Source organism: Cyanistes caeruleus, chromosome 1, assembly GCF_971803275.1.
Source record: "Cyanistes caeruleus chromosome 1, bCyaCae1.hap1.1, whole genome shotgun sequence".
In the NCBI taxonomy this organism is placed as follows: domain Eukaryota; kingdom Metazoa; phylum Chordata; class Aves; order Passeriformes; family Paridae; genus Cyanistes; species Cyanistes caeruleus.
The window spans coordinates 131,908,705-131,934,945 of NC_141701.1; the positions used below are offsets into that span (position 1 = coordinate 131,908,705).

At 36.7% G+C, this 26,241-nt stretch overlaps 1 protein-coding gene across 2 annotated transcripts in view; it reads right to left on the reverse strand.

Annotated features, from left to right (window-relative positions):
• The window catches only part of MINDY3 (MINDY lysine 48 deubiquitinase 3), a 48,037-nt gene extending 21,817 nt beyond the window's left edge, over positions 1-26,220 (reverse strand). The window contains exons 1-11 of one of the 2 annotated variants that reach the window (XM_086858902.1): positions 26,033-26,202; positions 19,779-19,834; positions 19,609-19,688; positions 17,458-17,515; positions 16,853-17,026; positions 13,268-13,319; positions 11,290-11,404; positions 10,792-10,865; positions 10,246-10,325; positions 5,477-5,547; positions 3,173-3,253 (exon numbers count right to left, since the gene is read on the reverse strand). In XM_086858902.1, coding sequence (XP_086715028.1) covers positions 3,173-3,253; positions 5,477-5,547; positions 10,246-10,325; positions 10,792-10,865; positions 11,290-11,404; positions 13,268-13,319; positions 16,853-17,026; positions 17,458-17,515; positions 19,609-19,688; positions 19,779-19,821 — 828 coding nt within the window. In that variant the 5' untranslated portion in view covers positions 19,822-19,834; positions 26,033-26,202. Of the gene's footprint in view, positions 1-3,172; positions 3,254-5,476; positions 5,548-10,245; positions 10,326-10,791; positions 10,866-11,289; positions 11,405-13,267; positions 13,320-16,852; positions 17,027-17,457; positions 17,516-19,608; positions 19,689-19,778; positions 19,835-26,032 lie in introns of both variants that reach the window. The other variant, XM_086858891.1, reaches the window with a different exon arrangement.
• Between the last annotated feature and the right edge of the window lie 21 nt (positions 26,221-26,241).

The following is a 26,241-nucleotide window of genomic DNA, read 5'->3' on the forward strand; positions in this document are numbered from 1 at the left end:
TGACTTTATGCACACAACAGTTGTGAAGAAAAATAATATGATGGTTATACTTATGGTTCTTTGCCAGGGACCTTCCCCCCACCCCCAATGATTCAGTTTTTTTCCAACTCTATTACATAACTAGTGTCAGAGTTTTGAAGAATTATTTAGGTAATACAGATGTCTGCATGTGCTTCCTAACTGCAACATTTACCCATCTGCAGAACAAGCTGCAGTATTTTTGCTCAAGACAGTCTACTCTAGAAATAAATTTATGGAAGATGCGAGATTTCATTTCAAGTATTTCCAGATTCTATTTTCTCCCCAAAACATCTAACTACAAATAATTATTTAGCTGATGACAGGTTGGTTAAGGCCCAAACAACAAAACTGCTAATATTATTTCAATAAAATGTGCTTCAATCAAAACTGCTGTTTCAATGAAGAAATTTTTGTTATTTCTCTCTACCTCCAAATCACTGTACTAGAACAAGGAAAATAACTCACTGGGTATGTACAAAAATGCTATGCCAGTCAAGATGTGGAGATGAAGACCATGCAGGTAGAAAAAAAACTTACTCTTTTAGTAACAGGACAAACTGCTGACCAACTGTACAGTTGTCTTAAAACTAGGAATTGACTAAACTGTCACTATTAAGGGCTATTTCATGCAGCAGTAGTTATAAGAGAGCTTAAGCCCAATTACACACTTTAGCTAATTAATTTTCACTTTAAGCTATAAGTGTGACCTTCAGCCAAAGATACTGTGCTGCAATTTGCTCATTAAAATCCACTGAAAATATACAGAGTTTTAGAATGGCAGCTATGAACAGATTTATTTATTTTACAAACTAAAAAATTTCTCACAGTCACAGCTAAAAGAATGGTGTACTTTCAGAGTAGCACAAATGTATTCTGCCAGACAGCAATAGAAGAATATAATATTTAAATCAAAACGTTCTGAGATAGAAGAGTGCAGTGGTTTATGGTTCATTCCTTTGATAGGAGAAAAATGTTTATCATTCATCTAATGTAAAAAAATCTGAGTCAAGCACCTAAAGAACAGCAGCCAAATTTCTTTAAGTAGAGCAGTATGCAGAATTTGAGTAAAACCTTTCACTTCTTAAACTTCTGTGCTCAAGGAAATTAAGATTCTGTTCTGTTCACTAATTTTCCCATGCTAGTTGTCTATAGCAACAGTAGCCTAGGAAGACTTCTGTTTCTAGATTTCTAGGCTAAATTACTCAACTAATGGTAAAACAGACTACCGTTCTGCTTATTAATTGCCTAAAATTTTTCTATTTAAAATAAGGCTTTATGCTCCTGTAAAATACATGCAGCTTGAAAGAATTAAAACCTGTTTGTTTTTTTTTTTTGATCTGTACTGGTTTTGGCTCCACAGTTCATTTTTCCCTTTCCACTATGAATATTTCTTGCTCATGTAAGCAAATTCACCATCAAAAATGGATGTAGAAACTACATCCTCAGTATCAAAAACCATCTACACAACTACACATGCTACTTTAACAACTTGCTGATTAATCACTGGCAATGAATTCAAGTTTCTTCTTGTAGCTTTTAACATGTACCTTCAATTGATACAAAAATGGTTTGTCAACACATTGTGTATAGCCAAGGTAGCTGACATCTCTGCTCCACCCGAAATACTCAACAACTGCTGCTTTAGAAAGGGTGGGGTTAGACACACAAATTCAAAACCTGAGTGCTTTTACACACTTTCAGCTCCTGCTTTGCTTAATAATAACAACAACAACAAAAATCTAGGAAATTGTTTGCCAAGACCATGTCAATTCTTTATTCTGCTCTTTGATCATCACAAGCTGAAGTTTTACACAGCCTGAGTGGAGTTCAGCAAAGAAAGTGACCAGTTTGAGTCACCAGATATCAATACTCAGTTACTCTAAACCCAGGAAACAACTTTCAGCATCCAAAAAGAAAGAGCATTAGAAGCAGATTTCTGTCTAGAAACAGTCTCTAGTTGTGATAACACTGGGACAGGAATGCTGGACTGGCATAGAAGAGAGATTACACCTATTTGTATCACACTGCTGCCTATACAACAAGGTACTGGGTTTGATGGTATCATTCAGAGAAACTGGGGATAAAATTTCAAAATTGAAATAAAAATTCCTTACTAGGAAAGACTAGGTAGAGAATAAAGCAGAAAACAAATATCCAGAGGTGAATAAGGATTTTTCTATTTTATGAAGGAAGAAAAAATATTTATCTGACATTAGGGATTAAAGATTTGCAAAAAAAATTTCAAAATGTAAAACTAGCTAATTAATTTCAATGATTTTTTAAAATTTAAGATTAGAGATAATTTCAATATATTGTGGAAGTTTGTTTTTTAGTAAGAAAAATCTAGGCATTTGTGTTGTCTTTCTAAAGATTAGGCAAAAGTTTTACCTAAGGATATTCAACAGTTTGAGAATTTACAGCTTTATCTTTATTATATGTTCTAGTATTTATTTTCAAGACTTATAAGTTTTAATTAACTTTTTAAAATTTTAGGTACAGGGAAGTTAACTTCTAATAAGTACCAATAAATGTACTAGGAGGTATCATTCAAAGTTTCAATAAAATTTTTAATCAGAAACAGGTGTTCTATAAAAATAAAATTTAAGGAAAACAACTTACAATCTTCAACTAAAGAAATAGAAATTGTCTCCTTGGAAAATCTGGTTTAAGATTTTAAACTGAGAGTCCTCCCAAAAGCATTTTATGTTTCACAGCCTATAGTAGATATCTGACAGAATACATAAAAATAATTATTGTAACAGTCCTAATATCTATTTTTAATCTAGAACAAACAACTATAGATTTAAAATTGTGCAAATACTGTCAGGGAGATGAAATTACTACACAAATCTCTCTTACACTACAGAAATTTAAAACACTTTTATTTACTTACCCCAAGCATGGTGTTCCAAAGCATAAACTACCCCGAGTCAAATAAATTAAGCTAAAACCAAAAGACTTCACACTGCAAGTTACGAGATAATGCTGAAGTATGAGAACAACTCTGCCTTCAAAGAAAGGCTTAAGTAAAAGTTCCAGTGACTATGTTTTTACATTAAAGCCACATAAAACTCACACTGTAGCAAGATCTGCACTTTGAATTTATGTGGTGTTTATCTGCCTGAGGTTACCAAACCCACATCTAACATACCTTGGCAAAGAAGACTGTGAGGTGCGTTTCACTACCAAGTATCCAAATAGGAAATTTTGGAGATTTCAAATAGGAGCCAACCTGAAATGGTACAACAAAATCAGAAAGGTCATCCAGTTAGTGACCAAGTTAATGAAAATCAACTTAGTTTTCGGAACAGTTGGGACTCCACTGACATAAAATGTTCAATAAAATGATCTAAATGTTTAGCTTGCAAACAAGTATTATGCTTAACAATACTATAATCAGATGCTAATGAAAGGTAAAAGTTCACTTGATTTATTAGCTGGTTTTGGATTAATTCATCCAGAATTGACATTTAGTTAATAAATGAAGGGACAGCCAGTTGCAGTCAATACACCAACATTCTGCCAACTACATTATTCTCTTTAACTCTGAGATAAGCTAAAAGTTTTTAATACAGACTCAAAAGAAAGCAAAGAAGAACCAAGAAGGTTCAGGAATTAAAGAGTATCAACGCTGTTTCAAAAGTAGCCTTTGTACAACAGCCAGGACCCTGTGACTCCATAGGGGATGCTGGATAAGTTCAGGGAGGTCTGTCTCCCTTGGGTGGTACCCCATGCTGGAACAGGGGAAGTACAAATTCCCTCACATCCCAGGGTTAAACAACCTGCTCCCTTGCAGCCCATGGAGGACCAGCACATAACCTGAGCTAATGGTGCACTGCCAGGAGTCCCTTGTTGCAGCCAGGCTGGGAAAAGCAAAGGAGTTCACTGTAGCATTAAACCTCGGTCCCAAAATGACCAAGGGTGGAGGTTGTAATGGATGTCTTTAATTTGTTGTAAGCCATGATCTGAGCTGCTGTTACAGGAGTTACTGTAACAGGAGCCACTTGAAGCAATGGAGGAAAAGCCGTACAAGAAGCAGATGCAGTGCAGCAGTGACCTGACCTGAGCTGGATTTGGAGCCCAACAACTCCACACAGCACCATGTCCCCTGTCCTAAGTGACCACCAGAACAGATGGAGCCCAAAGCCACAGACCAAATGAACTCAAAGGACTGTGGATATTGTATGGACATTCAATAGGGGTGCCCAGACTAAGGGAAAGACATGTATTTTATATCAAAGGGCAGGAAGGAGTAATGGTTAATGAGATTGTATAGAATAGTGTGGAATCTGAGCATGACATAAATGGTATGGAATAAAGGGTGGAATGTGCTGCTTTGGGACAAAACAGAGTTAATTTTCTTCACAGTGGCTGGTATGGGGCTGTGCTCTGGACTTGTGCAGAACACAGGGTTGTTAATATAGAGATGTTTTTGTTGCTGCTAAGCAGAGCTTACACAGAGCCAAGGCTTTTTCTGCTTTTTTACAGCCGCACTGGCAAGGGAGATGGGGTGCAAGGGAGGCTGGGAGGAGACAGAGCTGGGACAGGTGACCTAAAGTGACCAACAGATATAAAGTGGGAGGGAAGAAGGAGGAATGGGGGGGCATTTGGAGTGATGGCATTTGTCTTCCCAAGTAACTGTTACACTTGATGGGGCTGTGCTCTCCTTGGGGATGGCTGAATGCCTGCCTGCCCATCAGAAGCCATAATTAATTTCTTGTTTTGCTTTGCCTGTGTGTGTGGCTTTTGTTTTCTCTATTAAACTGCCTCTATCTCAACCCATGAGTTTTTCAGCTTTAACCCTTCTAATTCTCTCACTGATCCTGCTGCTGGAAGAGTAAGGGAGCAGGTGTGTGGGACTTGGTTGCTGGCTGGGGTTAAACCACAACAGTAAAGCACTGAATTTCTCAAATAAAAAACAGAAATCAAGAAATTCTGTCACAACAAGAAGGAATATGGACTAAGTTGGACATCAGCAACTTTCAAATGTTCAAAGAAAAATACATAAAATACCTTTTAAATTTTGAATAGATTATATTTAGAATACAATTGCTTAGTAGTTTTATTGTTTTTACTTGAATGGAAGACAGCAACAGCATAAAAAGAGATCAGTAAAATTGCAACACAACAGCAAGACATCTTGGGACTCTATAGCCAACCACGTAACTTTTAGAGTTATTTTAGTAAAAACATAAAACTTTTAACTCACAGTAATCAATTGATGCAATAAAGTTCTAATTTAAATAGCATCAAACAACATTTACTCAGTAAGATGCATTTAACAATTTTATCATATAGTTTTCTTAATATATTAGTGTCAGATTGAATTTGGACATTATTTGAAAGTTCTTTAAGATCTCTTACAGTACACAGTGAAGCTTTCAGCAATACTGTTAAAAAAGCCCACAACACCTTAATAAAAGAAAACTTTTAAATGATGTAGAAAACAGCTTACCTTACAATATCTCAGAGACTCCATCAATGTCAAAAAGCCTACTGTTGCCTGTTTGTGTATGCCAAGAAGTTCTGTTCAAAAAAAACCCAAAAAATTTATCCAAGAAAAATCTGAAAATCCTGTTTTAAGCCGTTTTTTCTTACTTTCAAAATTCGTCAAGAAATATCAATTTTAAGTTATGCAATTGTAGTGGTAGTAATAAGAGCAAATTATCAAGATATAGTAATAAATGGTTATTTCTCTCTCTATAAATAAGATCTCCCTATATATTTCTCCATGAAATAAGATCCAGATACATGGTTTTAAGAGCTTCCTGTTGAGAGCCCCTTTTCTAAAGCTGTTGGACTTTTTAGGGGAGGAAGTACTTGCAACTTACATTACAATTACTCTTAGAAAAATCTAAAAAAACCAGCTATCTTGGAGAACATCCCATATATATGCATAAATTAATGTTTCTTCCTCTCTCCCACTTTTTTCTCAGAGTTCCTTGGTCATATTTACTTTAACCATTTCATGTTCTGAATAATAAAACACAATTTTCAAAATAATAGTTTTGTTAGCAGAAAAACTAATTTGATTTTCAATACTGACTTCCACTTAAAGCTCTCACACACAGCTGCCAAGAATAGCTGAAATATTTATGTACTACTGACTGGAAGAACACTTACAGAGCCTTACTTGTGGTCCTCTAACATAATGAAAGTACTTCAAAATTCAAGCTTCAAACCTAATTATATGGATTTGGAAGAAGCTCCTGGCTTTCACATACATCATCTAAGGAGTTCCAAGTACTGTCTGCTTAGACCAGCTCTGCTAGATCCCCAAATATTGTCTAACAAGAGCAGCACATACTGAAAACGTACACTACGATCAATTTAAGAATATCTGGATTTCCTTTTTTCCAATGAACAGTGACTTTCGTATTTGGAAGTTCCCTTTAAAACACGAAGTCTCAAGCATAATTTTTAACAGCAATCATTTGTGTACAACAGCATAAAACTGACATCTTTATCCATGGGCTAAAGCCTCAGGACCATAGCAAGTGAAGGAAACCATTCTGAATTTAAAAGATTCCTGGATTTGCAGAAATGAACTCTGCAGCAGCAGGCATGCCACACTCCTTTCACCAGCTTCAAGTTTACCCCACTGAATTTTGTAACAGTGCAGAACAGTTATTACAGTAATGGTTTAATTTTTTCCTCTACTGTTAAGCGGAAGTCCCCATAAATCCAATTCTGAAAATTAAAACCCAAAAAATGTACATACATGAGCTTGTTCGCTACCTTAGTGTCTGGAAGTACAACTCCTTCCTTAGAGTGTGAGCTATACATATTAAAAGGCTCTTTGCAGTGTTGAATTCTTTGATCTGAAAGCTATGCTTTCACAGATTACCTTCAAACTTGCTTGGAATTAAAATATTCAGGGATGCATAGATTATCCTTTGCAAAACCCCATTATCTCATCTCACTGGCTTATAGCTGAGTGGCTATAAATTGCTATACGCTGAGACAATTCATCCTTTCTTTGAACTGGGAGAAAGAGAGCTACAGCCAAATTAAAAAAAAACAACTACTGAAGACTCCTGAAACCTAGGGAACAGCTAACATACAGAAATAGCACATTTATATGTGCAATGGAGGAAACAAGTGGCAGAAGTAAGCAACAGTACATCAGAGAAAAAATTTTATACATCACATATATTTCTTACAAACGAATAAGAAAAATCAATGTAAAGTTCAGTCTACTAAACAAGGGCTTCAGATGTAGGAGCCAATACCTGGGCACAGAACAATGAAGTCACACATAAATAATATTTACGATTCAGAAGATTATTCAAAATAATTCTATTATGAAGTACTTTGTTCCTCTGACAAATATATCTAGATGAGAACTCTGATAACTAGAGAGTGCTAGGATTCTGGCTACAACAGTAGCCACATAGTGTGAATAGTTAGTAGTCAAGCTACAGAGACTGTGTACCCAGAACCTCCTAAGTTAACTTCAGCTTTTACTCACTGGTCTACCCCTGCCTCTTTCAGAATTAGCCAACAGAGAGGAGAGACAGAAAAGCAAAAACTACTCTCAGATGATTTACCAAGAAATCAAAGGAGACTAGCTGCACTAAATCAAAGCTTATTCTGTGAATAACCTCACTGCACAAAAGAGAAGATGACTGGAAGACATCTGATAACACCAAAGTTCAACTAAGAAAATGAATTACTTATGCCTTGTGTCACAAAGTTAGTTTCTCTTGCTTGGAAAAGCACTTTTGCAAAGGACTCAGATTTCTGCACACATTTCTGTTACCATCTGCATCAGCACAGCGCCACTCAGCGGCCACACCAACCCCACAAATCCCCGGCACCGGCCGGGGAAAGCAGCTCCAGCCCGGGCTGCACCCATAGGGAACTGCTGCAGTGCGCGGAAGAACAGGGGCTACAGTGCATGGAGGAACAACAGTCCTAAAAAAGCAGTAAAAAACCCCAACTACCTCCCCATATCTTCCCACTGTGGATAGCTGTGGCAAGAGAAGAGATCAGAATAAGAAGAAAGGTTTAATGGAGAACATGTAGATAGTCAAAGGACAGATATCATTTCACTGTCATTTTTACCACCAGTGGCCAAGAACAATTCCAGTTAGTAACTCCTACCCTATTTGGAAAATATGCAATAGTGTGAGAGTCAGTGCTCTGAGTATACTCTGCAAACACATGGTAATTCCTCAGTTTTGCAATTCAGTTTGTTCTTTCATCACTGCTAAAATTACTGCAGTACCTTTAAAATTGCTTATATTTTTAATTATTTATTAATTAAAATTGCTTATCTAAATAGTTGAACAAAAGGTAAAGTGACTTTAGAAAATTTCTGAATAAAACAGTATTCAGTCCTTGCTATTTTGACACCTGCAGCCCTTTTACATGAAAAGCTCATAAGCATTGACATGAAAGAAGCTGAAGGTTTTGCACACAAAGAGAAACAAAATCCAAGAGAAATGCTCAGAGAAGGAAAGATGACAAAAAATGATTTCCATATAAAGGAAATATGGCAATGTATCCAAAATTCAGTCTTGCCTAAGAAGTACTGGCTGCTCTTCATCTTTCTTTTTGATAGACTACAACAAATCACTTGGTAACAGATATAGACTTAAGAAGAAGCAGGTTCTGACTGTAATTATCCAAAGGCTTCAAGAAAATGGAGGGCTCCTAACAGTAAAGTCCAATTACTTGACTGGTTAGAAAAATTAACAGGACACATAATACCAGATCCTTAAAAAGTACTAAAGATCATTTTCAATTCCTTCACTCTCCACAAAAAGAGACAGACTCTATGGGAGTTCTGGTTCTAGGTTTTTAGGACAGAACTGTCTGAGAACCTAAATGTGGTCTATATTACTGGGTCCAAAGCACATTCAGCATTTTCAGAAAAGAAAAAAAATTCCAACTTGGATAACTAAGAAATAAAGCCTACCAGAAAGATAATCTGAAAGGCAAACGAGGGAATGAACTACCAGTTTTCAAAACCAATATATTAAATTGCAGAACAGCAACTTAGCCTAAAGTAAAGGAAAGCTCCTAGAACAAGTCAGATTGATTGATGGATCATAATCTAAAAATTCAGACTGATAAATCATAATCAAAAAGGGAAAATTAAAAATACTGATGAGAACATACAGATAAAACCCAGATGGCTAACTGAAAAAAAAAATCAATAGGAAACAGGGAGCATAAATGTCAACAGTGTTAAATAGAGGAAAGTTAGATAGAATATCCAAATGACATTCTGGAAGTCTGAAAGCATAGGCTGCATGAAACCATAACCAAGTGCAAGTCTAAGATGTCTCAAAGATTATATTATTTGTTCATCATCAAACCAGAGCATTTTGATTCAGGTCTTGTATGGATCTGTCCCAAACCTCATTTCAAGTAAGTATTTTCAGTGCTGACTTAGATAACGGAAAATCATTTTAAGAAACATGCTGATGAGCCTGACATAGACTTTGTAGCAGTGGAAGAGAAGATGGAAACATTTCCACAATTCAAACTGTTCCTGTTTTCATATAATCTTTATTTGCAAAATGAAACACAAAACCCACAAAAGCCCCCTAATCGTGAGCCTCCACTGAATCACTCCACTACGTCCATGTCTTTCCTGTACCTGGGAGCCCAAAACTGGACACACCACTCCAGAGGTCACCCCACAAGTGCCAGATAGAGGGAAAGAACTACCATTTCTCTTCAGCTGCTGGCTACCCTCCTGCACAGCCCATGATGCAGCTGCCCTTCTTTGCCACAAGGACACAACAGCGACTGAGTGCAACTCACTGCCCGCAAGAGCCTTGGGTCCTTTTCTACAAGGCTGCTTCCCAGCCAGCCAGTGCTGCCCTGTGCTGTTCCATGGGTTTATTCCATCCTGGGTGTAGGACTTGGTGCATCTCAGGACATTACTGTCAGTCCATTTCTCTAGTTTGATGTGGCTGTTTTGAACAGTGGCTGTGTCCTCAAACTTCCCAAATTGCAGAAACTGCACTCCCATCATCCAGACTATGAAGTAACTTCTACATTCAACTTGTAGCTGACAATCCTGTATTCACTGATACTAACATCAGCAATTTTGTGCAAGTATGTTTTATTTCCATTTGAGGTCTACTTAAATCAAAGGGCAGTAAACAAGGAGATTATCAAAACAGAAACAGAATATATTCCAAATCTATATTCACAATATCAAAGTATGTAAAAAATATGAACAAGTATAAGCTAGAATGAACTTACTCATCCCTGAACATTCTCTGTCTCCATCCCACACGTTAGAAACAGCATGTCCCGTCAACAGCAGATTAATCAAACTTTGGCTACACAACAGAAAGAAATTATGTAAGACATAAGAAATTAGAAGGGACGTGCAATTTATTTCAAAATATGTGGTTATCTGTAACAAATAAAAAATTATTGGATTACCCAAGAAGACATTTTGTAACTGTTTTCCATTAACTAGCATGTAATTTAATTTTAATTAACAATAATTATCATCTCCACTCTTTCAAACACCAACTTGATATAGAATGTAGCCCTGAATTTGAGAATAATCCATCTGAAAATTCAACAAGAACAGAAACATTTCCACAGAACTGATGTACTAAAAGGAGTTACCAGTGAAAAAGACACACTTTTCAGTGTTGCTTTTAGTTATTTTAAAGTTATGACTGAGTCAGTCTTTTAATGTCAGTAATTTCCTAAAAGAATGATCAGTTACGTAAGACATAAAAAATAAGCCCACAAATCTGTTTTAAATGGTAGCAAACCTATTTTGCAGCTTACCTTCCATGACCATAAACAGGATCTATCAATGGCTCAGTTGCATCTTCAATTTCATTTTTTATGTTTTCAATACCCTGCAGAAAAATTACAAACATTTTTACCATCTTAAGGAATGAGCTGCAACATTTATACAACAGAATGCAACAGTAAAATATTGGAAGGCTGGTGTTTTTACATGAACTGCTAACAGGCTGCTTTCTCTTCAAAGGAAGATGTTTTCAAACATCTTGTAAGGAAGGATGTTTTCAAAATGCTTAAGTCTCTCCCACATTAAAAGAGAAAAAGACAAACCAAAACCCAAAAAAACCAAAGGACTTAGCCTTTCAAATTTTTAGGCTGGAACTGTACTGCAACATCGATGAAGATACCATTTCTTCCATTTATCTGGACATTCATCGATTTATTGTTCACCTTTTACAGAAAAGGGTTACATGATCAAACTGTCTCTTAACAAAGAAATAAAACCCACCCACAAAGTACATCAAGCAACCCACAAACCTTTGTCAGTATTACAGAATACAGAAAGAGTAATACTCCGAATCTGTTTGTCCATGCTGAATATTGATCCCAAACTGCATCCTTCAGTTCAGGGAAGCTTTTGAATGCTCGTTTGCTAAAGACAAAAAACAATAACAAACAAACAACAGAAAAGAAGTATGTATTTGGATGAAGCATTAGAATAGCGTCACAAAGCACAACCAAGAATTACTAACACCTAACATGAAAATGTCAAAGTAAAAGTAGAACAGATCTGGTTTTATATACAGAATGACACAGCAGCTCTTCTGGAGTTACTGTAACTGCCATCTGCAGATGATAAATAATTCTGGAGCAAAATGCAAAAATGAACAATTTTTATATGCAAACACTAATCATAAAGTTACATACACGTGTGAAAGAGCTGAGTGGCTTGCACCACTACTGTAATTCTATAAAACATTGTTACTGAAATTGCAAATAGACTGTATGTCACCAAAATAACATTTGCATTATACAGTGTTCTGAAAGACATTCAGCCCATAAACAACGGAGAAATAAACCTTCTATTCAACCAGGTAAGACTATCTTCTAGGCTTTCGAAGAAATTATTATATTTCCCACAAGAATTTGACTTTGTTAGACACTAGCTCTGAAAAAGCAAATTGTTCAAAACATTCAACAGTGGTACATTAACATTTGGGATACTATCTTATTGCATAATACGGTGACTGCCTGGATGATAAGGTAACACCATGTGATCATATGTTTAAAAAGGAAAAAAACTGAAATAAAAACCTAGGAAAGGAAGAAATTCACCAATATCTCAGTGAAGCAATACACTTTCAACTTCTTGGGCAGTTAGAGGTAAACACTACATTTCAGAACAAAAACATTAGTTTGAGTAACTCAAACTAGATCATATTCTTTGCTTATCTTACAAACAGGTATATTATTTTATTTCTAGTTTCTTGCACACTTTTGTTTAAAAGACAAACAAACATCTTCAAAAATATATCCATAGATGGGTTTACTCTGGCTCATTTCTAATTACTCTGGCTTGATTTCTAAACATCCATTCTTCATCAGTAGAGTAAACATGGCATACAAGGTAAGCAAGGCAAAGCCAGTCCTGAAATTCATCTGTAAAGGTAAATGCCAGAGCATTCATTCCCAGTGAGAATGACTGAAAAAAATTGGATACCACAAGTTCCAAGACCGAAGGGGAGAGCAGGAGGGGAGGAGGAAGAGTAGGAAACTAGTGTTTTGATCATCTATAAAAATGTTATATTCTTCTCTTTCTTATTTCCCTATATAACAATGGATTTAAAAATAAACTGTAATTACTACTGATAAACTGAATGGTGGCTATTTCAGCTCTAATTAGCAACATTTTCCATCAGGTGTTTTTTTGAATTCTGCTGCTCTTTATTTACTCTTTGGGGATTGATTTGTATAATATGTACACAATGGTTCACCTTGAAAATAAAAGGCTGTTACCTTTAAATATAAACTCACTAGACTGTGAACTCTGGGTTTAGACCCCCAAAAAAGAAAAGTGTTTAAAGTATGAAACAAAAATCAGTCCTGTATATGACATTTTAATAAATGTTTCTTATGATATCTCAAATCAGGAAAATGTACTGATGACATTATATAAATATGGAGGATTAATATCTTTAACCTAAATAGGAATCTTGATTAGATTCACAAAACTCTGTGTTCATAAACTTGAAATGCATAAAATATCTGGCCAATTAATCACATTACATTGCTCCAGTTTTATTTTAAAGCCCAATACTTATGTTCAAAATAATATTCCATTTTAAATGGCTAAAATACAAAGAAAAAACACAAACCCCCCCAAACCAAAACTTGAAATTCAAGTTTAACCAAATGAGTAATGCAAAAAAAGTTCCTCAGCATACCCCTTTCAGGCCTGTGAATATTAGTGAAACTTCAAAATATTGTATTTTAAATGTTCCAACATATTACTTACTGAATTAATGCATGAAATCGCTCAAAGCCAAGCTCTTCGACAGCCAAGGCAGCTATACACAAGAGACACTTTTCAGCACTACACATGGCAAAAAAATGACACAAGATACACACAGCAAGCTAGAATACTTTCAAGCTCTAATTATATTTTTAATCCTCTCCTGACATTTAAATTTAACTGATTAGTATAAACTAATTTACTGCAACATTAAGATTCCACCATACAAATTAGTGAGAACATTTCTATTTGGACTAATCAATTTATTAAAAGCACAAAGCCACTAGAGTGCATAGTCCTGGAAATATTTGTCATATACTGAGCTGCCGCTTTTGTACAAAATGTAGCTGTCACTAAGTCACCAAGCATTAGCATACTATAGATATAATTCTGCAGGTCAACAAGAAGTACTATTTCCTAGAAAAGCAAGCACGATTATTTGGATAATTTTATCAGTGTAGGTAAGCTGTATTTTTTCTTTGAATATACACTTCTGTTACTGAAATTTGGTTATTTTTTTTCCATTTAATGCTTATTTATTACAAACAAAAAAGTAGAATTACTCTACACAGTGTTACACATTCTGTTTTAAATAAGTTCTCATTGTTTTCTTTCAATAATGGATAAAGAGTCTTTCAAATTCGTGTTGCATCCAGGACATAAAAAAAAAAATACAGCATTAGTGTCTTCCCAAGTTCAACACAGGCTTTATACCTTTCTTTTTTCTTTTCTTTATCTTTCTGCTAGTAGAATAATACACAAAACAGATCTGCTTTCTGATAGATACCACTTGATGCTGAGTATTTAAACAATGTCTGATCACCAAGCTATGGGTTGTGGCTGTATACAATTCAGTTAAGATATGAAGCCATTAGGGCTAGTACTACTGCTCAGTTCTTCCCACCTGAATTCATGAGAAGGCATTTTATACCCATTCTGATTGTATTTTGAAAGATGCACTTAATTTGCCCTACATGCAAACACAACTAATTCTCAAGCAACAGAACACTTTCATTTTCTACTTCAGAAAAACAGCAGCAGCAGTCTTAAGAATTTTAGTTTTTGTCATATGAATAACTACAAGGAATTGGTTAGATTACCAGGAATAAAACTGGACTTAAAAGAATGTATTTTTAAGACATTTTTATAAAATACAATTAATCTAAATTGCAGAAAATGCTGCAAAAACTAACCTTGCTTGAAGAACACATGTTTTTCTAAGCAGAAGGTTAGAGGGCCTAACTCATATAAAGCAATCTTTGAACCTGGGAACTTGCACTACTAAAGCCAACACATGGCCAACAAGTGACTGCTATACACCACAAAAGCAGATGAAAAATGCTATTGCATTCAGTAAGTGTGCTCGAATCCACCTTTTGTTCGCACAGCAGGATGACAGGCAGTTTCATTCTGTTACTAAAGAACAGAGTGAAATGCTAATAGAATTACTATTTGAAATAAAGGGAAATAAGTAGAAATTCTAAAGAGAAGTAGAGCTATACATAACCCAAACAATGCTAAATAAAGACAGTGCTTAGTGAAACAAAAAAGAACAAACAGCAAGAGAACATGAGATGTATGAGAAATACAATTGTTTAGAAACCCTTTAAAATGATACTCTCACATGCTGTGTCTAAGCATATTTCATGGCTTTATTATAAACATATCCCCATATTCAATTCTCAAATAGCCTGCCATATGGAACTGTATCTGTAATACTCCCTGCTCACCCAACTCTTAAGTTCTATCAACTATGACAATGCCAGTTTCTATTCTTATTGAGTACAGCAGCCAAGCAAGAAATAAATGTACTCCTTTGCACTAGCAGTTACACAACTCTGCATTACTCACAGTATCTTCTCCTCAACACCTCAGTCCTGCCCCTAACCAGGTTAAGAAGAGGGTTTACAGGTAAACAGCAGGACAGAGGAAGGGAAAAAAGCCCAAACTTCACTAATACATCTTAAATCAGTGAGCGTATTGCATTACATACAGAAGGCAAAATACTGTACGAGACGTGCATTCAGTGTCTAGCAGGGAATGTAAAATAGAAACAATAAAAGTGACCAACACTGCCCATGACATAAGCAGGCTATACATGGTAAATGTATCCTGGTATTCCATGAGCACATTCCATGCTATTAAGGACAAGCCAGGCAAAACTTGAAGACTTGTACAGAAACGTGAAAAATGTAGTTATGTAATAGGATGGATTAGTTCAAAAATGTTAGTGTTGAGAGTAATTATTAACTTGAGTGTGTGTTTAAAAAGACTGTTGAATATTTTCTACAGTTAAAAGTCCTTTGGAATCAAGCAACACATTAAAAAACAGAACAGTAAGATCCTGTAAATCACTAGTCTCTGCTTAACTTTACCTAGAAAACAAACTTCCTATAATTGGCAAGAGCTTCAGAGTCAAATAAAAAAAGGAAAAAAATTAGGAATTTCAGAGTTACAACTGCCTTATCTTGCAAAGGAAGGTTTTTTTACAGATAAGTTGCAGATAAAACTTTCTGTATAATACTTATTACTTTAAAAAATGGTCACCTTCGAACTCTTATGCACTGACTGTCTGGTTTTTCAACTAAATATCATTTTAATTATTATTCTTTGAGCCTTCTAAAGCACAGGGAGCACTTGATAGAAGCAGATAATGACTTGTGACAAGGAGCCCCTGCACAACAAATTGCTATAACTAGCTGCGTACATATAAATCTATTTGTACAATTCTTACTTTGTAGTTATGCCACAAACAGATATTCCTTCCATCAAAAGACAGCACCTTTACAAGCAATATGTTCTCATGTGAAGAGATTTTCATACTTCTTAAGGCTCACATTCTGAACAAAAACTAAAAGAAAAAGCAGCTGATCTTTTAACACATTGTATCTCTCCTGTCAAAAGATTAATAAATACAACTCTCTGATCATATGTCCACAGACAAACTTCCCATGCCACTGACTCTGCAGTATTTAGATATGACCGGATGCCTCATCTTAGTGCAACAGATGATGGCTCCTGGAGCCTTGATGTCAGTAACTAATGAAGGAATAAAGACATTGTCAAAAAAAGCAGGTAACTGAAAAATTCTAAGCTATAAAAAAATTATGATAATTTACTAGAAGGTGATTTAAACTGTTTGGTACTGCACAGAAAAATGGAAAAAGGCTACTTCTCCATAACAGGGGATCCAGAATATTTTAGAATAAATAAAGCATTGGAGAATTTTCTACAAAATTCTTCTAAAACAACAAGTGACAAGTATTCTTCCAGTGTTAAGAAGCATGTAGATGTTTCAAAACTAAAGATGTATCAGGTTCCAGTAAATTACAAAATAAAATTGAAGATTATGGAAATTGCTGAAATTCTAAAGAAACATGTACGTTAGAACCCCAGTGACAGACAGCACATTGCTTTCAACAAAAAAGATCAATGCCTCTATTTACAACAGACAAAAATCTGTCTTTTGCTAATGGAATTACAAAGGCAAAACCCCCATCTGTGAATTAATAAAAAAGCAGTGGTCCCTCATAAACCACATAATACTTCACTAAGTGATGGGTAATTTAGCATGGAAATATGTCTTACAAGATTGTTCCTCTCGACGGCTAGATTCTGCAGGACTTTCAGAAATACTAGCAGTTTCTTCAGTTGTTTTTCCTCTTATCCAAGTTGCCAGACAGTATGACTCAGAATTATCAGAGCAAGCCATTTCCAAAATATCACATAGTGTGTGACAGAGAAGGTTCTTCTGCTCCTCTTCTGAAAGACCAGAAACCTGCATGAGTCTGACTGCTGAGAACCATTGTCATATATGTTACTAGTATCTTTTTTATACATTAATGCTATCTAAATAATTACTTTTATCTCATTAATTACTAATGTTAATTGCTCTTTTACGATACTGCACCAAAGATTATAAAGCTGTCTTTATAAAAGTACGGTTTTATAGAACTTGTAACCCATTCCCTTTCTTAATACTAATTTCAATTCATGACTTATAAAACACAGAAGTATTAAGGACCAGCACAGACCTCACAAATAGGAGTTCTGAAGGACGTAGTATACATACAGTATGGAAGCACACAAAAAAAACCCAAAGTGTGAAATATTTTAAGTTTTTTGAACTAAGACATGCTTTACAAACAAACAAAACAGAAAAATAATAAGAGGAAAAAAAGAAGTCTCAGTACCTGGACAGTCTCTCCAAGTAGACTTTTCACTGGTAAAAAGCCTCTTCAAAAGGAATGCCTTTGTTATCAAAGAATAAAATATTATTAAAATACAACACCACCTTTTACATTATGTCACAAGCCCTACAACAAAGCATTTTTGCATATTTTTAGATGAGTTTCAAGCTGCTTACCATTCAAAACAAGACTCTGAGCCTGCTCTGTTTATTGACTTTTCCCCATCAAACCAGCAACAAAGGTGGCCTCAGCTAACTACATTTAAAACCATTGAGTTTCAACTTCGAGTACACTTCAAATACACATAGTGCATACTGGCATATACACCTCCAGACTCATGGGACTGCAGTAATGGAGACAGAAATATTTTTCAGTATAATTGACCAGTAGTACAAAACATCTGTAGTCACTAACACAAACCCCTTTAGTAGTTAACAAGTAGTTAACAAGCCTACCTATTTTAACAATTGCAAATAATAACCTGCAGACCAGGTTAAAGAAATCCTATGTATGTATCTATCCCTTCATATCCCTTTGTTTTATCATCAACACCAATGCTGCAATTAAAAAAAAATAAAATATATATATGCTCCAAATTACAGAGAAGGAACAATGAAAGAAGAAACTTCATGAAGCAGAGTCTTGGGTTTTCTAATTACTTTGTAAGATGCCATTTCAGGTACTTTCAGCACCTCAGAAACAGCTAGTTCAACTTTCACTGCTTTCCTCACATGCTCACCCTATTCTCCCATTACAAATTTTTTGCACACCCCTCTAGTAATACACAGCAGCAGCAGACACTGCAAGATCTGTTTGATCCCTTCCTCCTTCCCTAGCTGGAACTCAACTCACTTTTAAATATGCTTTAATTACTTAATTCCAAGGAAGTTTAACTACACCACCTAGAAAAAAAATTATCTACATTTTATATGTTCAAGACTTGGCACTGCCTTTAAACAGCTGGCTGATCCTATTCCTTACTCTCTCCAATCCCCAGATAAAAGATTCTAACATCAAAGACCAGACTCCCTGCATCTGAGAGATGCCATGTTATAGTTCATAGTAAAATAGTTTTTTATTGATTGTTTGCCACTTAAACAAATGGTGCTTCTTCCTGCAGTACAAGTCTTTTGGTGGAACCAGTGCTACGAATGGCAGAGGTTTTATGACATTATACACGCCAGAGATGCAAACAATTCCACACTGTCAGTTGTCTGACCAATTACCTTCCAGTTCATGATCAGATTCACTCTGCTACAAGATTTAAGCATGTCCCATATCAGTGGACAAGGCCTCCAATCAGACTGAGACATATCTGCAGAATCTGATTTGTGTTTAAGAGGAGTCACCAGCAGGTTATCAGAAATAACCAGGTCCATGACTGAAAGCCTGCCTGCTGCTACAAGGTGCTCCCACAGGACTGAAGAGCAGTCATAGCTAAACAAACTGGTCTGGCAGAACAGATTCAGCCTACAGGTCCTATGTCCACCCAGCAGTCCTAACTGCCCTGAAACAGCATTGCAAATAGCATACATGGCCTGCAAGGTACAATCGAGTAAGAAAACAAACAAACAAAAAAAATCAAACCAGAAATGGTTTAGCGTATCTGCAACACAAGTGACATCCTAAACACATTAAATATATATGTTCACTTGACATATTTCAATTATTCTGCTAATTAGGACTTCCAAAGTATAATTTTTCCCCTTTTAGTACATAGTAAACCTTGATTGATGTGAAAATCAACTACTTTAAATATTTCTAATACAGAATTACAATAAAAAAGCATACATTGACACATATATTACCCTTAAGACCAGGGAGTTCAAGAGATGTGAAAGGATTAGGATTAAATTTGTATCTTCTCTTTTCCTTCTCCCCTTTATAATTCATTGCTGATTTTGAAGTCACTTCTGCTTGGACCGACCTGCTGTATATTCTCAAACATATGTCCTTCTGCAAAATTATAATTCAAAATCAGCCCATGCCCATCCCTGCCTTTTTACAGAGATTTTGCCTCCTCCACACTTTAATTATGAAATCAAAATACAAGTGATCTGCAGTTTTTTTCATATTTATTTTAACTCCATATATATAAAGAACAAATTTTGGGCTCACTGATATTAAGCCATTCCTATAATAAAGACATCTTACCTGCACAGGTGCTATTACTGCACAAGGGCCACCTTCAAATTGTTCTAATGCAGTTGATTCAGAGTCGCTAAAGACAAATCCTGTCAAATGAAAAAGGATTTTATTTAATGAAATACATAAACAACTATGTTTACTCCTTCCCTAACAGAAATGACACCTGATTTATTCACCTTTAAAAATCAGGGCTTTGCTTCCTTGATAATGTAACTGCATATGGTTAAACTAGCTGAAACAAAAGAGTCATCAGTACAGATGAAAGGACAGATATTAATTATTTATATCTGCAATTAAATCATGACCACTAAGGTGCAACAGCTAGGGTTTTAAACAAAAGAATTTCTAACTTAAACCATGGTTATTTTATGATAGTTTATTTCTCATCAATAAATTAAAATTTATGTATTATTTTGTCTACATGTGTAATAAAAATAGATCTTGGTACCTTCACTAAACACATATAATACACTTCTATTCTCAATGAATGGCACAGTATGCCTCCCACTGATCTCATTTTTGACCTATCAGTGTATCCTATTAAGACTGAAATATGCTGAGTAGCTTAAATATTCACTTGCAACTCCTGAATAAAACATCTTAATGGTGTTCTTTCACAGAAGAGACACTACATTTACTGAGATGCAACATCACCTATTTTCCCCCTCCAGCTTTAATGCATTTGTATTTCAGAATTATCTTACAGTCACATAATAATGCAAATACTGGAGCAATTACTACAAAATTGTTTCATTACCACCTTGCCCTTAAATTTGTCTTTAAGACAAGGTGATTCATAACTTTCATTTCTCATGGATAAATGCACATGCAATTACCTTGATGAAGCTGAAACACGGCAACTTAGAGCGAGTGGTGTTTTGTATTATCCTTTTAAGTAATAATAAGACTGCTGAAGTCATTCTAGTTCACTGTAATCTAGAAACCATGCAACTGTAGCCACCAAGTAACCAGCAAACACAAGCGAGTGGGGGCAGGCAGAAAGGGGATACACATGCATTTTAAGACTGCCAGTGTCAGTCTCAGCAGAAAGAAAGTTCAATGCTGCTTTCCCACAATTTCTCCTCCTCCTCATTCTGCAGGATTACATGCTGCCAATAACAAAAGCATCTCTAAGCCCTGGATGTGAATCTGAACTACGGAAATGCATCCCCCCTCATTACAGCATGGCAAGTCATTACAGCATGGCAAGTATGTCATCCCAAGCAGCAAGAGCCAGGACAGCTTGATGTTTTGCATCCCATACTTCATCACAGAATAGTAGTTGTTCCACAACAATGTGAATTTTTTTGTTTTTAAAAGGATCAGGGTAGCCATGGGGTTTTTGCTGTATCTGACCAAAGGCTCCAGGTTTATTTCTAGCCACATGTGCAAATGTGCATTACAAAGATGTATTTTATATCCAAAACCTAGGTGCCTATGTCAAGCCTACATACTTAGATCCAGAATCACCTGATGTAGCAATGAAGCTCCATTAATTCACACCTGAACCAAAGTTTACAGTAATGTTATTACACTGCCCTGTTAACGTGACCTACTAAGAAATATCATCAGTCCTTTCAACTTTCTGAATTGGTTTGTGCAAGCTTAGAATATTAAAAGGAAAGTCCTCCTCTGCTTTGAAGTATTACTGCATGCCATCTAAGCACATTTCAACAAGACAGCTTTTTTAGTAGTTTTAATGATTTGTTTCTGCAGAAAAACAACATACTTGGGTGTGGTACCACTAAACCACACTTAAGAAATCTTGAATTTGCTTCACATTCTTCAGGCTTCTTATAGAAGGCATGAACTCAGCTTAACCCTGCCCTGTTTTTCAAAATTGCTTCCTAAAAACAAAGAACATCGAGTGATCCACTGGAATGAATACAAATTTGAGACAGACAATGTAAAGATGACATCACACAGGATTTCACAGAAGACAACCACAGGCAAAACACACATAAAATACTTTCTTATTACTTAAATGCTGCTTAATGCATAATAAATATTAAGATTCTAAAAGCTGTTAAGCAAAAAAATGGGCTTCAGGCAGTATGGTCTTGCTCTTTTTAAAAAATTTTACAGAACTGAAAGTCAGCTCAGGTAAAATTTCAGAAATCAACACTCCGAACTCCAGCTGGGTTCAAGCCTACCTCAGCCTGAAATCACATCTACTCACCTTTTTAACCCTCCACAACAATCACATTTTGGGCAATCTCTGTAAACACTCATCAAACCCACACTCTTCCTTACGATTTGCAAGAATGGCCTGGACACCCTTTAAGCTACCAAAATGAGCATCTGCAATCCAGGATAACTTCTCCTTACTCTCTCTCTTAACCATTCTTATCTATCATACAGCTCTTCACTCAAGATAAAATTTCAAAAAGAAAAATGATGTAAAGCAGCCAAAATATTATTATTTTTTTTTACAATTAATCCATCTGCCTTTTATTCGTGAGTATAATTAGCATCATTTCCCTGCAAGAAACATAAAATAATGTCATTACCATATATCTTCCATGTCATTTATAACCCTATTAAATACTGCACTGACACAATTTTTTCAACATCACTACTGCTCTGTTGCTTTAACCTTTTGGGGCAGTGTGGCAGGGAGATGGAGTGGATCTAGATTCTTGTTGATAACCAGTGCATTGCCTAGTACTTTGCGTAATGACACTGAGAAATCTGTCTTTATATCCTTTGTCCACTATAATCACACAAAACAAAGTTTTATTCTCCTTATTTCCCCATTTGGCATTTATGAAGGTCCACGTTTCTTTCTTGCATCTCATTCTTAGCTCTTCTATGTACAGCTTGCCAAAATTAGCATATGACTTAGCACCCTTGTCCTTCATCTAATATGCCACTTCACAGTCCAAAGTACAATAAAACCCATTAATTCTTCTATTATGACTACTCCACCACTTTCCTGCATCTTTTTATTACTAGCCTATTTCTAAAAAAATATTTTTTCCATCCAAGACACCACAGACATAGCTGTCATTTCACAAAGGATGCTGTGTCTCTTCAGTATTTTCAGTCTGTACAAAACCCAATTCTACTTGAATGAAAGAGACAAGGGAATTAGCAAAGAGCATGCAACACTAACCAGGTTAGAAAAACCCCTTGCTGATCTGGTCTAGCTATAAAGATACTGTGCTACTCATTTTCTGTCCTAGAATCACAGAATATGTTGAGTTGGAAGGGACCCACAAAGATCATCAAGTCCAACTCCTGTCCCTGCAAATGACACACCAAGAATCACACCATGTGCCTGAGGGTGTTGCCCAAAGGCTCCTTAACTCTGCTAGGCTTGGTGCTGTGACCACTTTTCTGGGGAATCTGTTCCAGTACTCAACCACCCTCTGTTTTTTCAAACCTTTTCCGGATATCCAACCTAAACCTCCTCTGACTCAGCTTCACACAGTTTTTTCAGGTCCTGTCACTGGGCACAAGAGCAAAGAGATCAGCACCTGCCCCTTCACTTCCCCTCGTGTGGATGTTGAAGACTGTAATGAGGTCTCCCCTCATTCTCCTCTCCAAGCTGAATAAACCAAGTGATTCAGACACCTCTCACCATGGATTTGCATTTCTTTTTCTCTTTTGGGATACAAGAACTGCCTGATGGAAACACTAGAATAACACATAATTACCCAAGCAAGAGGTTTACAACATATCCTAGTGTTTCATTCTTTCTCTAGCCCTGGGAATAGAATACACATTTTGCTTGTGGCTTTAGGTTTTCCAAGAATATCTTAAGAGTAAAATGAAAATTCCGAAATTTTCTGTGGTGAGAAAATCCCCCCCAAAAAACCCCAATTTTCCTGCCCACATAATGGAAGAAGCATTTACTACAGCAATACCACAACAAAATTCCATAGAATGGGTTGTGGATAAAGAGACAGAAAGTCCTGTAAGGGACTGAGGAATGTATACAAACTACCTAGTAGGCTACCATTAAACTGGGCAGCTGGAAGAGAATCCAGACATAATGGACCTTTTTACACTGTATGTTATCCAAATACACATGAACTGTACATCCTACTATGCTTTTGCAGTTAAATGCTTGTTTGAGAAGACCATTCCATATCTTTCTTTCCAAAGACTAGTGAGAACACATCTTATGTAGCCCTGTGAGGATGCTGTGTGCAAGTCTGCCAGACATTTATACTGGAGAGACATGATGCCTCCTGCCTTGGGGATGATCTGAAGAGCAGTTTTATGCATGAAATTTGTCCCTTGGATCAATGGAGAAATTTACTTCTAACATAGGTATGTTCCTTTAGGGGTCAGTCATCTTCTCAGGTCCTTCCCAAGTCCTCATATCTACGCCAGGAAACACCGAAGAGCAGAGTGAAGCTTTGCACTACATTCCTGTGTCTGCTTTGAGGACTCAGGTAAATAGAATCCACAAGGTTCAAACTGCAATTTCTGCTGCAGACATAAAGAAAAACTGTAACGATCTCCACACAAAAACCCTCACAACAATTTTACAGCCATGCCTCTGTGAAGTCCAGAATAAAACCAATATATTTAAAGTTGCCAATGCAGAAACCCAAGGGAATTACTGCCACTGTCTCCCAACAGCACATCCTCATGAGCTAGGTCAGCTCTCTGAACTTCTTGCAAATAATCCCATTTTCAAATGAGTATGATGGTTAATGAGTTTGGTGCATAACAGGATTCCAGGAATGTGCTGTCTTCACTGAGAAACTGACAGCTATCAGTCTTACGTTCCTCAACACCCTTTCTACTGCCTACTTTTCTTTCCAAATGAAAATCATAGGTCTCAACTTCGAAAGGGTTTGAGAAAGGATCTGACAATGCTCAGCAAGTATCTGAAACAAATGCCAGTGCTGTCACTACAATCAGCAGAAATAAAAATAAACAAAAAAATCCAACACCAAACCAGTTGTTTGATGCTTTCAGCACTTACTATGTGGAACAGGGTCTATCTTTTAAACTTTTGAGTCTCTGGAAAGAATAAATCTTGATACGTTTTTGGTTTTTTTTTTTCTTCTTTTAAATCTTGATGAGTCAGTGTTGACGGGCCTCATTTGCAGCAAGTAAATGCTGCAGAACTTTTTCAACAAAATAGAAACTGAAAGCTAGGTGAAAGTATTATGCAGCTACACAAGGTAAGTGACTGGAATTGACTGTTTCAATTTTCAGCACAAGACCTCCAAACAGTCTAACTTAATGTCATGGAGTTTTGCTACGCAGAATTGATTATTGAGAAGGATATAGAGAGAAGGGAACAGATGCACTACACATTCCAGTCACAGGACCTCCCTAAAGACAGATTGGAAATAGCAGCTCCATTGCAGAAGCCACCAAGAACTCCAGAGACCTTTTCCATTAGCCCCACACACAATCACAAGTACAGCACACTAAAACACACATTTCAATAAATCTTGAAACTGCTAAAATTTCTCATACAATCTTTAAAACTTTAATTGCAGCAAATCAACAGTTAAAAAAATAATTAAGCTTTTTAACACCAATTCTTCTTTTCTGACTTTGCACGCACTTTGTACTGAAACCGTAACATTACCAAAACTTCAAGATATATTTCATAAAGTATATAATTATATTATAAATATAATTATATTTCAATAACCAATTTTGTTAGGAAAAGTAATGGCTTTGCTGTGCCTGTTTAAATTCTAACCTTTGAAGGAATTTGTTTGGGTTTTTTTCCCCAAAGTATTTATCACTGAATTATCTGAAGTCAGATGAACCGAGTGAAAAAGATAAGTCTGGTAATGCACTGCGTCTAGTAATGGGGAGCAGCTACTCAGATCCCAAATCTACTAAAACTATGTAGATGACAAAACCCTTGTAAAAAAAAAATAAAAAGGCAAGGAACAGAGAGCACTAAGAAACTTCTGCTTTACTTCTTGACAAAATACTGGCATGCACCTGCTTCCATGGCCAAATAACCAGTTTAAAAAACACACCCGTTTAAAAAACACGAGTCTCTGTCTCAAACCTGGCCCCACTTTCGCTAACTCTATTTGTGAGTCACATATATTTCACAAAAAACCAGAACCACAGCACAAGTTCTGACCGTTTCCACAAGCTATGTAAAATCACGACACGAGACGCTTTTGTTATATTTAATAAATTCAGATCCTTTTCTACAGAATTTTAAGTCCCTGCGGAGATGTGGGGCTAAAGACGACCATGCTGCAAAAAAACTAAATAATTATTTCGCAAGGGAAGCTGCCTCATCATTTTCCCGCGTGGGCCAGCGCCGAGCTGCCGCTGACAGAGGCACACGAGCAGTGCCCAAGGCACGGCGCCCCTCAGGCACCCGGAGCCACAGCGCGGGGGGCGGCGGGGGGAGCCGCGGGTGTGCCCCGGCGGGCGGCCCGGGGCAGCGAGGCGGGAAGGGCCGGCGGGACACGGCGCACGCAGGTACCTTGCGCCCAGCGGCAGAAGATGGTGTCGGCCAGCCCGCGGGGCCCGGCCTTCTTGCCCCACACCAGGTGGACGAGCTCCTGGCCCGCCTCGGACATGGCGGGGCGGCGGCGGCCCCGGCGCCGGGCGGGCGCGGCGGCTCCGGCGGCTCCGGCGGCCCCTGCGCAGGAGAGGGAGGGGCGGGGCCGCGCGGGCGAGGCGGGGCCGGGC